The 14,012-nt window shown below is 32.4% G+C and overlaps 1 protein-coding gene across 4 annotated transcripts in view; it reads left to right on the top strand.

The window, feature by feature from the left end:
• The window catches only part of SKAP2 (src kinase associated phosphoprotein 2), a 253,461-nt gene that overhangs the window by 113,115 nt on the left and 126,334 nt on the right, over positions 1-14,012 (top strand). For all 4 annotated transcript variants that reach the window (XM_082398007.1, XM_082398006.1, XM_082398009.1 and 1 more), the window contains one exon: positions 5,251-5,358. In XM_082398007.1, coding sequence (XP_082254133.1) covers positions 5,251-5,358 — 108 coding nt within the window. The remainder of the gene's footprint in view (positions 1-5,250; positions 5,359-14,012) is intronic.

Raw genomic sequence — 14,012 nt, 5'->3', positions numbered from 1 at the left:
ACTTTATTTATTTATTTATTTTTACATGATGGTTAGGTACCATTTTAATATCATTATTGGGAGAAAAAAGGACCTGGAAGAGAGTTCTTAAATAAAATGAATTAATTCACATTTACTCATTTCAAATAAGTGAGTTATTAGTTTCTTTAATGTTCACAGATGTCTGTTATCCTTCCTTACTTTCCTCTCACATCTCTTCTTATAGTCTTTAGATATTGTACATGACAGAATAACTATCTAACTCTAGTTTTTTGTTCTTAGTTACAATGTAGCCTAGTAATATAAAGTATACTCCTAAATACAGGCTTCATGCACTAGAATTATGCTCATTTTAGAATTATTTTACAATTATGATTATTTCAGAATTTGTTCTCTGTCACATCGTAAGGTCATAGCGCTTTTAAATGTGACTTGTAATAATTTTTGGGGGGATGAAAATATATTACTATTTGAGTAAAGGTGTTACTGACTGAGTATAAAATAGAATTTTCTAATAAATATTAGGTATATGATAAAAAAGTTTTACTTGTAGTTGTATCTTGCCCTTATATTAGGCTTGTTTTACTCCAGTGATGATTTTGGTATTATTGTTTTCTATATTAGGCTTGTTTTACTCCAGTGATGATTTTGGTATTATTATTTTCTTTATAGAATAAGATAATGTGAAGATACCTATGCATGACACATAGTCAGTGTTCAATAAGTATTATATTAATGTGTATTCTCAGATTCAAGTTCATTTATCAAGAGGATTTAATAAATCTTGATTTATAATACAGTTTTCAAATAAGTTTTGAGGAAACCATAAATTACTAAAGGAAGGGTATGCATATTAACATAGACAAATATTTCAAGAGAATATTTTTCAAATATGGGTGTCTACAGCTTTAAAAAATGTGAATATATTGTTTTCAATTCTCTTTAGATGTCATAACTAAAAAGCTCTCATTTTCTCCTTTAAAATATTTTTCCTCTAAATTAAAAAATTTATTTAGTAGATTTTATCCTAAAACTCCACTGATATTGTTAAATATGAATAGGTTTACTTAGAAAGCAATTTCCTTTGACCTCATTGGTATTATTATTTATGGACTAAACTAGTTTTTTGAGTAACAGGGCTGTTAGATAAGAAGGGACCCATTTTAGTTTGTTCTGATGGAATCCTTGAGAACAGCAGAAAAGTCAGAAGTTTGGATGATGTTTAACTTCGTTTCCTTTACTCTTCCTAACATAGTATATGTTCTGTTGAAAGTTAGCTCCCCAGTGAAATCTGAGCAAATAACTTGCAGCTCCCTTACCCCCACACCCCATCTCTGGCCTTATACAAATGCGTTAAGCATGTTTGAGATTATGGGGCCTATAGTAGTAGAAGTCTGTTTCAAAGGTAGTACTTGAGGAATGGTGTCCTTCCTTTAAAATTCTGCCTCATGTTTGCATGCTATATATTAGCCCTTCTATGGTAGAAGAGTTATGAAGAGAATCTTATTTGTGGTGACTCAAATCTTTCAAATTTGTAAGAATTAAACTACAGGTTCCCTTAAGAAATGACAAGTTAAATGTTTATGTCTATTCATAGCTGTATATTATCACTTGAGAAATTATTTTGGACACGTGAACTGAGTAGAAAATTAGAAATTAATATTTTTCACTCAAGTAATTTTCCCCACCAAGTTTATATTTCATTCTCTGTAAAAGGGAATGGTTATCATCTGAATTTTAGGTATATTATTTAGTTTACTGTTTACCTGATTGCATTCAAAATAGAACTGTATTTGCTAAAACAAGCAGTAGATTGGTTAAATCACCTTCAGTGGTGGGGTCATGACTGTTCAATTGCTGTTGGGCTTTATCTCCAGGCATTTAGGAAAATGTTAATTGACCATAAACCATATATAAAAAAGGGATAATAGTAATTTGAACCCAACTATTAAAAATTTAAAAATATTTTTCAAAGAAATATGCTGCTGTGATAACGATTAAGCCTTGATTTTGATGTGTTATTTAACTTGCCAATGAAATTACAGGACAATAAGTCTTGGATCATTGTCTTTTAGACTGTTAACTTTGTATCATTAATTAAACTTTTGAAAGTTGTGGGATAAATCAAATGCTTTTCTAGGGAAACAAGAAACAGTATTAATGAGCAACAACCCCATAATTATCCTTCTGAGTACATAACAGGGACACATTCATGTCTTTTCTTTGCGCAATAACTTTTACAAAGAAGTATTTTTAAACTGATCATTAATTTTATGACCATAGAAATGAGATGCAAAATTTATGCTGTTGTCATTGGCACAGGCTCAAGGCACCACTGACATTATGTGTGATGGTAATAGAATGGCTGCCAACTAATGATTCTGTAGACATTTCATTTGAGCATGCTTTTCTTTTAGATGTCTGATTAGGCTGTAATGCTTTCAATTATGTCTGTAAATTGTATTGGATACGTTTACCTGATGCCCATTGTTGCTTTGGAGTTCAGTTTTCTATTACATAAACACAAGTTGAACATTTTCCTTTTAATTTATCGAAGTCTTTGCAGGTATAGTTCCAAGTACTCAGCCCCTGGGGAGAAAAAATGCTTTGCACTGCTCAACAGCGACCCCTGTGTTCAATTAAAGCTCCTTATAATATAGCAGCTCTTTGTTGAGTTGAAAAAAATAATTAGGGAGGGGGAAAAGGGGTGGATCATCACAGGAACAACAGTAAAATGAAGAAGACTATTTTGAAAAATGATGTGTTTTTTCAACTTAATGCAAGTTAAAAAGGGAATAACCCTATACAGATGCCACAGAGATGCTTATTCTTTACTTTCTGAGTTAAATTCAAGGAAAGCTTTAAAAAAGGGGGAGCGGGGAGGGGAGAAATGAGGCCAGTAGCAGTACTTAATTTATTTTGTCTTAGATAAACATAAATATCACAGTATTTTTTTTTTTTAAAAAACCAACGTTTGAAATGAACTGCAGTTCTTAGAATGGTAAATTGAAGACAATTTCACTTTATAATCCAAAAAGTGTTCTTTTATTTTTGAACAAAACCAAAAACCACAGAGGTCTTTAACATGTTAGTGACTAATTTGCGTAGAACAGTCTTAACTTATATTAAATATTATTGAATTTATAGCTTTAATAATGATGTTTTTGCTGTGCGTGTGTATGTGTACATACGTGGATATATACACAAAAATATATAATGGATATTATCAAAGGATAATAAACTAATTCTGATTTTCAAAACTTAAAAAAATTTTTTTGTTTATTTCCACACAGAGTTTAATAGATTTAAGCATGAGCATCTGAGTTTTTTTCAAAATCCTTTCCATAGAATCATTAGCTTTATTGTTGTATTTCTGTATTCTTAATAGTGTAATATGCTAAGTCCTAAGTTATGGTGATGTAGTCGAAGTGTCCTCATACTTTTTTTTCATAGCAATATTTATAGTTCATGATTTGAAATATCCTTAGAAAATTCATAACATAAAAATTCTTACTTTATTAAGAATATAAGGATATTCTAGCAATTTTGAGCAGTTGAGAATTTTGTGATCTTTACTACTGTGTATTCCATGAGCTGTCATTTTATGTTCAAACATATTTTTACGAGGTTCTCTCTTACCTCATATTTTAAATCAGACCACTCTTCTTTCCGTAAGAGAAATATTATAAGGGATCACTGAATGTTCTGAGAAGTACTTTGAACATCTTGAAAGAAAGAGAAATTAAGATCCGAAGAATGAGTAGTATTTGTACATGTTTCTTGGAATTTTAATTGGGGAAGAAACATCACCATGTATGGTACACATAATGGTATAATCACTAAGGACAATAAGATAGTCATCTCTATATTCTGCTCTTATTGTCTTGATGGGAGATATCTTTACTTTCAGGGTAGGGATGATGAATTCTGGTAAAATATCAAAATTTTAAAAAGTAGATATGAATATTGATTTTTATTATTTTGAAAGAGGCTCTTTCCTCCACCAAAAATATGGTGAAAGTAGGGTGCAACCCATCAGATGCATGTCAGAGGATACAGATATCCTTTTGGAGAGCCAGGTAGCTTTAATCTGGATCTGCCCAGCAACTATGATCTAAAAGTAATACTATAGGCACTCTAGGATTCCTATGGAGATTTTTCACTATGATTTTTAGGTAATACCTGAGGTGGCTGGTTTTCTCTTGAATTTTTAACAAGTAACTTGAATTGTTAACAGATCATTTATATGGTATTAAGCATACCTTTTTCCTTGTTGTTGAATATGGATGAAGAATGAGTGCTTAGATATAACTGGGATATAGCAAATGTTTGATTCACTCTTTTAAAAAATTATTCTAAATGAGTATATGGAAAAAACCCAAACCACAAGATTTTATTGTGGGGATTAAATGACTTCAAACCAACCAATCAGCCTGAGATTTGGAAATCATCTAGAAAACTAGCCAGAACACAAGAAAAAATAAAGTAACATATTACTGAATGCAAAATCGAAAGTGTCTAGTTTATAAATCACCTTGTTTGAATTTAAAAGATTTATATGAGTTTTAAAGCAGTTTTTCCACAAGATTCCTGCTCTTGAAAACACAACTGAGTATTTTTAATCTATTCTAATGTAATCCTGTGATTTTTAATGAAAACATAAAATGTTCATATGGCTTTGAATTATCAATTTCTCATCATCATTTTTCCAATTATTGAGTAGGTAAATGGAATTAACTTGAATTATTTTCTCTGTTGTGCTTTCCATGCTTTTTTTGGTTGCTGTTATTGTTATTTTGGTTTTGTTTGTTTTGGTTACACACTATGTTTTAACCTGCTTCCACTTCTTTGAATTCATCTTTGTAGACACCATCATAATTTTGGAACTTGTATCCTTTTGTAACAGAAAGAAGCAGTTGTGTACTGACTTTCAAAAACTTACTTTAGCTAAATTACAGCGAATATACATTAAAATAGGATCTGTTTTTATCTAGTTCAAAAATTTTTCTTTGGTTTTCCATGAAAGTGACCAAATTTAATCGTAAAATTTACCTCTTTGATAAAGTAACACTTCTAAAGATGGCTAAATTATAAAAGGCTTTTCTCGATTAGTTTTTGTTTTTTTATAATATTTTTAAATTTAATTTTTACTTTATATTGGGGCATAGTTGATTTACAATGTTGTGTTAGTTTCAGGTATACAGCAAAGTGGTTCAGGTATACATATATGTATATATATATCCATTCTTTTTTTCTCTGATTCTTTTATAGGTGATATAGAAGATGGAGAAGAATATGATGACCCTTTTGCTGGGCCTCCAGACACTATTTCATTAGCCTCAGAAAGATATGATAAAGATGATGAGGCCCACTCTGATGGTATGTGACATTTTCCCATAGAATATACCTCTTGACACTCTAACACAAAACAGTGTGATGTGTAAAGGTGGTGGTCTTGTCAGAAAGCAGATAAACATAGAGGCTTCAGTTAACTTACCTTTACCAGAACCTTTAAGGAACAGAAGAGCTCTCTCTAGTGGTTTTCCTAAGTATGTAGTTCTTTCTTTTCCTAGGAAATTTTCTTTACTTGAATTTTTAGGAGAGTGCTTGCATCATCGTATGAATATTATCAGTAAGTTTGTTGGTTAATTTGATATTATCAGATTCTTGCTTAATTTTATTGTGCTGCTTAATGGCTTGTTGTATTTCATTATTTTATAAATAATGAAAAAGGTTTTTGATCGCTTTTTTCCTGAAAACTTCATACAAAATGAGTTCATAAAATATTAAATTAATTATTCCTACATTGCCTTCTCTCATTGAGACAGGTTTTCATCAAATGCTTCTTTTAATAATACATTTTCATTTTTCTGATTGTGTCATCTAAAAATATCCTATATTACACAGTAATATTATAGTTTTTTGTATTAATTGAAATGGTAATAAAATTGATTATTTATCTCTTATTAATTTTTAAAAACTTGCCAAAGTTATGAAACTTGTTTTTAGTGTAGCATGTGCTTTCTCTGTTATGCCACCCAGTTGAGTGCATCTGAATCATAGAGACCTATAAGGGTGATATATAGGTACAAATTAAGAATGTGTATTGATAAATTAGCCATGCATATTAATTTGTGGCACTCAAAGCTTCACGTAGACATAGAAATGAATAATGCCTTCTGCCACTATATGATGATCAAACTGTGCAGTTCCATCTCTAAATACAATTGCTGAATGAAAATATGCTTCCTGCAACAGAGCACTCCACATTTTATGTTATCCAGATTATTCCCTTTGGAAACATAAATTGCTTTTATGAGGTATAAAATTATGTCTACTGCAGAACAGGGATAAGTCAAGTACATGCATAAGTGATAAACATTCTAACCACTGATTCAGAACAACACAATCTTTTTTTTATATTCAGAACTCTGTACAGTATGTAGCAACAATAATCATATCCATTTTATGTCGAATTTTACATTTTGGCAAACATTTAATATCTATTTTTAAAAGGAAAGAATTTCTTTCTCTTATATTCTCTATTTTTTTAAAAAGATGCACATTTTTCTTCAGTCACACTTATTATCTGAAACAGAGCATTACCCTTTCTAACCTGATCTTCAAAAGCATTTCTACTAGAAAATGTTTTATAATCGATGAAATAATATTTTCAGGCAAAACAATGAATTATTATTTGAGTTGAACTATTTTTCAGACACATTACAATGGTTTGTTTTGCTTCTCTGGAAAACATTGGTAGATAGAAATGAGTATGTTTGTATGTATACATATATAGAGAGTACTTATACTCATGATAATATACAGATATGGATACATACACATACAGAATATATTCATAGAATATATATGCTCAGGATTTCTCAAAATAGCATAGATATTTTGATGTACCAGGAAGCATTATGTGCCGTCTTGAAAAAATTACAACCTAAGAAATCCAACAATTAAATATATGTGAGAGCCAGTGATTTGTTAGGAAAAGTGAATTGCTATTGTATTTCATGTAAATAATCCTGTAAATAATCCTTTACAGGATTATTGTTTTTTTCTTATGAGTAAATAATTTATTATATGTTTGTTTTCATAACCAAATATAAAGAAAATACATTAATAGCATGAAAAACATTTATTGCTAAAACATTATCAATATTTGAATATTATTTAATAAATTATATTTATGTGTAACATTTAAATTTTTGTTAAATATTGCATTTTCATCAGTGTTTATGTAAGCAATTCTTAGATTGAAAATTTAACTTTTAGTATTATTCATTTTTGGTATATAAATAATGCTGTTTTTGATAATTTTACATTTTCTTCTAAGAATACTATAAATTAATTTTAAAACTACCACTTGAACTTTTAATTTCCGCTCTAAAATATCATCTAGTCATATTAGTTTTTCTTCCTGCAGCTTGATTGTTATATGTGTTCTCTTTCCTTTGCTGAATAAATTTTCCTTCATTGTGTGACCTTAGTCTAATGATATATTAATTATAAAATGATAATGCATTTAACAAGTATAACTAAATTAGCACAGGTCACCAAAAGGCCTTTTGTCAAATCAGATTGTTGTTTTGTCCTTTTGACTTTTACCTTATGGTAGGCACTAACAAAGTATCTGAACTTTGATGGATTATAAACTCCAAACATGATATGTATTTTTCATAATGCTAATGTAATTTTCAAGGTGCTAAAAAGGTCAAACCTGCACATCTCTGTGTGCATTCTAAGTTTGTCTTTTCCTTTAATATTTCTTTTTCTCTGTTCCTCTGGTTCAAAAGTTCATTCAGTTCCCAAATGGCTACCTAATTTTCCAGTTATTCCCTCAAGCCATATGTGTTTTGGTTTCTTTATGGTTTATTAGGTACTGTAGGAAAGTAGCATAAGTTATATCTTCTAATGAAATTCAAGCACACTTCAGTGATGCTTCGACTTGATTGCTGGTAGCAATTAAATCACAGCCAAGGAGAATAATGCATAATCTCACAAGGTCCAGACACCCTATAGAAATTGAAAGGGAATGAAAACAGAAAACAAAAACAAAGTCTTCAAACCCTGCCAGACACGCTGTTTCCAGCCTTTTTTTTTTTTTTTTATTGGCCAACTGCCTGATTGATAGCAAAATCATAACTTGCTGCATGCTAACAGGCAGAGTTCACTTGTAGGTTATTGTGAACTGATAAAGGGTTAGATGGAGTTTTGATTTTCGCATTGGACCTTGGTACACCAGATTAATGGAATTTCAATGAGCGACTAGAGTAGCCACGGCTTTGTCAGAGAAACAGATGGAGATTCTATAGTCATGTCTACTCATTAATACTAGTTGCCTGAAAGGTGTGCTGCTTTTCTATACAAAAGAGTTGATATAATTGATTTTTGAATAGTGCATTGAAAAAAAAGTACCTTATTGATGACTAGAATTGTAACGTAGATGGTGACAGATTTTTGTAAAGCTTGTAGCTTAAAAATATTGTACTTTGTAATTTTTTCTTGTCTCTCTTTGGAAACACTTTTTTGTTTTTATTTTTTGAGGGAAAATACATTTTATAAATGATTACATGACTGCTGTTAGTTTCATTGTGATTTGGTAATATTTATAAAAATTATGTTTAATAGAAATTTCATTTTATTAGCTTTGTGCTTTTATTTTTTTCTGAAAAACTTAAAACAAATCATAATGGTTTCTAGACTATTGTAGATCACTATTAGAAGTTTTATACTATTGTATGGCTGGATATATTGAGGTGTTAATAGAAATGGTGCATGTCAGTAATCAGATAAAATTAGAGATAATGAAACTCAAAACCTTAAAGAATATCCCTTGTTATACATGTTAGAATGTTTGTTTAGGCACTAAGATGGTAGACGCAGGGTAGCTTTTAGATACTATATAATGATTTGGGTTTCCATTTTTCTATTTTGAAATCATTTTTCATTCATTTTCATTATTTGTAAAAGCAAGCATCTAACCGTGTAGCACTGTGGAAAGTCCCTAAGGTAAGGTGAAAGGATTCAGTGAGCTAGAAGACATATATTGGCTCTGCCCATCGATGATAGGTTGAAGGATCACAGTAGACATTTGTTACAAATCTGATTCAGTCCTAGACCATAATCACTTTGTGGATAAGAATCTGGAACCTCTAGGGCGTGAATATAGGAAGACTAAAATGAAGCTAAAGATATAAAACAGTCATTTATTGTCCTGGTATCTTCTTAACTAAAAATTCCCAAGTAATATAGGTTACTAAAAACTGTGAGCATTACAAGAGCATAGGTTTGTATGAAAAAATACTGGTTTACTTATGGAACTATTTTTAAAGTTTGGGATTAAGAAAAAAGGCTATGCTCTTTTGATCATAATTTATAATAGTAGATGATGTTTTTTTCTTTTTTGGTATACGTTTTCTTTAAGGAATCCAATATATGATAACTTGAACTTATAAAACATGTAAATCGCTTATTCCAAAGGATTACTTTAAGGATTATCTCCATGATGCCTATAAATAATGAACTCTTATAATGCATCTACAACAAGCTTAGATATAAATCCATCCATGTGCATAAACATAAATTTAATGGGTAAATTTTTACACATTACACTTTTTTTTTTAACATCTTTATTGGGTATAATTGCTTTACAATGGTGTGTTAGTTTCTGCTTTATGATAGACACCAACTTTTGAGGAAGGTTTTTTTGTGTGTAAAGTTAGGTGTAGCACTCATCAGTTCTAGTAAAAGCCAAGCAATAGATGTTTTACTTTTCTCTGGGCTCCAGTAGAATGTGAAATAATATTTAAAACCAGGAAAAACAAGGTTCTTTCAATTACTTACCATTTAGGGTAAATGTTTTCCAACTATAGTATCATGTGGTTTTTGATAATAAAAATCATATTTTTGTATTTTATTCTGAGAATTTAGATTAGTTTGCAACTTACACATATCTTTGTATACATAACATATTGTTGTGCTTGTGTGTTTTTTTTTTTTTTAACTTTTTTTTGGGTTCTTTTAATATACCAATTGCTAGCTTGTGTTATAGCAGTATAAGAACAATGATTATTTTAGTCCTTCTGTAATGTGTATAGCCTAGCTTCAGGTACTTTGGTAGAAGTGAGGGGTTATAGTTTGGGGAAATGATAAAAAGTAGAAAACATGTTTTTATACTCAAGATATATATTGTGTGATTGGAGATATAAAGTATACACAGATGTAAAATATTTTTATGATTACAAAGGCATATATGAATAAAATAAAAACACATAGCCATTGAGAATCATCTTTTTAATTTTTATGCCATTGAATGGGAAAATACATCACTATAAAACAAAGTGGGCAAATAAGACTATAACAAAGTGGGCTAGGTTAGAAATATTGCCAAGGTAATAAAACTCAAATTATGAAAAATAATGCATCTTTAATACAGTAAATTAGCAGTTATTTACACAATTCATGAAGAAAGGAACAAGGTACCTTGGCAAGGCAATGGGGAATTCAAAGATGAAGAAAACAAATTCCTATTTTCAAGAGACTTGTAATCCAGTTGGAAAGAGAAGATAGCCACCTATCAGCAATCTAAGTTCTAGCAAGGCAGATTCCGAAAATAGTAACTAGTATGTGTTAAAATATTTAATTGATTTGGTCTGTACCAAGGCAAATAATTGGTATCATTGATTTTCTTCCCTTATTTGTTGACTGAGTCAGTCATATGTTTTGGCATCATGTTGAATAAACCAAAACATAAACTTTATGCCTACATTCTGAGAGATTGTAAATTGTAAATGGAGGGCCTTTTTTTAAAAGTGAGTTTTGCATGTTTCCTGAAGTTTGCTAGAGAGAAAGTGGGAAAATCTGCTGAAAAGAACATTTAGAGTAGAAGTCCAAAAACCAGGTTTTCATACTGATTGGTAATCATTTTGTTGTCAAGGTCAAGTCACTTAGCTTCTCTGGATTTTTATTTTCTGATTTGTGAAATGAAGAGTTTGGACCAGGTGATTGATTAGAAGTTCCCTAGATCTCCAAATGCTTGTGTCCACATTTCAGAATTAGTAAATTTAATGGTGGCACAGAGGTGATTTGCCTGGAGAAGGTAATAACCAGAGGTGATGTTGAATAGGAAGGAGCGCAGTGGGTCTTAGAGGTAAGCAAATGAGAGACAGTAAGAGCTGAATACCAAGTTAAGGAGTTTACCTTTAATTTGGTAGTCATTAAGAGATCCCTGAAGCAATAGACTGATGTGATGAGTGCATCTTTGAGGGAGATTGTCCTGGCAGTTAATTGTTGGATGAATCAAGGCAAAGAGACCATGTAGTGGAGGCAGCAAGCTAAGTGCCTTGCTACATTATTCTGAATCTTGACAGCCTCTCTGTGAGGTAGATATCATCACTATTTGACAACGGAGGAAATTCAGGGATAGAGAGGTCAAATGAAGGTCATATAATTGGCAGAACTGAAATTTGAATTCATGTCTGTCTGACTCCAAGGACCAGGCTCTGCTCTCAAAACCACTATATTTTGCCTCTTCCCCAGCTAAGATACTGTTGCTTTTGGTTCAGAGGGTATTGATAAGAGCCAGGGTTAGAGTAGTAGACATTGCATTGAAAAGGAAGGGATTCTTTTAGCCCCTTCCTACCCAAAGTATGGACTGCAGACCAACTGCAACAGTGTCACCTGGGAGCTTGTTCAAAATGCTAAATCTCTGTCCCCACCCATACCTACTGAATCTGAATTAGCACTTAAACAAGATCCCTATGTACACATTAAAGTTTGAGAAGCTCTGTTCTAAGTGTATTTATTACCTTGGCCTTTGTGGCTGAAAAGAAGGGTGAGCCATTGCACTTGGGCTGGATGTGCAGATGTGTACTAGGCATGGCGCTAAGCAGTCCCTTGAAGTAGGTAAAAAATATTCTTTACTTCCTGCGCTCTTCTGTGGTCCCTCAGCACACTGCACAGGGCCCCTTCCCGACACTACTGTCTGTGGGTAGTTGTCCCATTTTTGAATCTGTTTCCCCCCTCAAATCAGATTCTCAGTTAAGTACATTGGAGAGGCTTTGATAAATTACCCCTAGGAAAGTTTGCATGTTAATAGAGGAATACCTTAACCCAAGGGAGGTCAAGTCCCACTCACAGATCTTTAGGTATCAGCACTGGGCCAATGGTAATGATATTTTGGCTGTTGCAGAACACTGTATCTTATAAAATTTAGGCACATAACAGACTTATCTTTCTTGCTCTATATATTTGGATTGGGCCTCTGGTCTTTGTTTGGAGAAGTCACAATGTATAGCTTCCTGTTTTCAGTTGTGTCTCCTGTTTGCAACTGCACCAAAGTGTGAATTAAGAGTTGAAACGTTGAAAAGCAAAGGTTAAGACCATAGACTGACCCACTTGATTTTCGAGGAAGGCATGCTAGCCTGGCACATGATTCCGAAGAGAGCTCCCTTCCTCTGAGACAAATTCCTTAGAAGTGACTTTGCTGGTGCTTGAGGTAGCATCTTAGGAAGGAAAGGGGATTGAACCATCTTTAATTAATATTTATTGAGAAATATGCCTGACACTGAACCAGATTCTTTCATCTACATTATTTCCTTTAATTGACTCAGAACTACCCCACGAGGGAGACATTTTCCCTATTTTGCTGTTGTGGAAACTGAGACTCAAAAAGTTGACTATCATATCCAACTTAGCAGTAGCAGACTTCAACTCCTTTGATCCTTCTATGCCATGCTGCTTAAAAAATTAGACTAGTTTTTTTTCTACTTACAGAGACATGCATCTGGTTAAAAATAAAAATGAACAGAAGGGTATACAATAAAACGTAAAAGCCTCCTTTTCCACCCCGCCCTAACCCCAGAGGCAGCCACTTGTTACAGTGTCTTCTCTAGCTACTGTAGTAACTTTGGGCACACTACTTCCAGTTCTTGTCTGATCAACCTTGAACAGACTCTGTTGACTCCCTCTATGATGGATGATCCTGCACACCTCCGTTCCCACTTCTGCCTCCCGATTTTTTATTATTTTATTTTTAGTTCTTTTTGTGTTTGCTTTTGACTTAAATAATGTTCTTCTTATTTTGTAATACACCAACCTCAGATGATGGCTATTGACTCTTTGTTATTAAGTATGTGGAAATTAGTGCACCCAGCTCTCCTTCCATCTCTCTTTCCACTCTTAAATTCCAAATTTGTTCATTAAATCATTTTTGCATTGTTAAGATTTGTAACATTTATTTAACATTTTCCTTCATGTTATTGGTTTCCCTCAAAGGTCTGGACCGCCTTGGCTATTGATTCCTGTTTATGAGCATAGTGTAGGTAATTTGTGAGGGGTTCCTTTGCTTTTGCGTGTTTATATCCTGAAAGCCTTTTCCTTTGAATGGGAGGTCTGATTGGGGGTTGTGAGTAAAGTGGGCAAGGCTTGCTTGGAGGCAGCCTGCCTACGTGTTAGTGAGGAGCACAGAGGCAGACTGGGACCCCCAGTTGTCAAAAGAAGTAGGACATTACTGAGGCAGAAGTTGAATGCTTTTATTTCATTTCTAGTTACAGGTTTTTAACCCCTTTCCTCCTTTTTTGGTACAGAACTGGGGGTAAGATTAAAGCAATTCCTTTATTAAACCTTCTAAGATTATGGTTCTTGAGAACACATGCACTTATGAGTTAAAGTGGATGACTTTGATTTTATACAGTCCATCAACAGTTTGGGGGTAGAGTCTACGATTCTTATTCTTTTTTTAAAAAATTAGCTTTATTGAGATGTAAATAATATAACCATAGAATTTACCCATTTAAAGTATACAATTCAATAGTTTTTAATATATTCACAGAGTTGTACAAGCATCACCCCAATTAATTTTAGAAAATTTTCATTGCCACAAAAAAGAAACCCTGTACCATGAACAGTCACTCCCCATTTTCCCCAAATCTAGGCCCCCCTCCCCACCTCATGGGCCTAGGCAACCACAAATCTACTTTCTTTCTGTATAGATTTGCCTAGTCTGGACATTTCATGTAAAT

This window comes from Balaenoptera borealis, assembly GCF_965194805.1.
Source record: "Balaenoptera borealis genome assembly, chromosome: 7".
Taxonomy (NCBI): Eukaryota; Metazoa; Chordata; class Mammalia; order Artiodactyla; family Balaenopteridae; genus Balaenoptera; species Balaenoptera borealis.
Note: the sequence above shows the minus strand (reverse complement) of the source record. Positions and strands in the feature narration are given on the sequence as shown.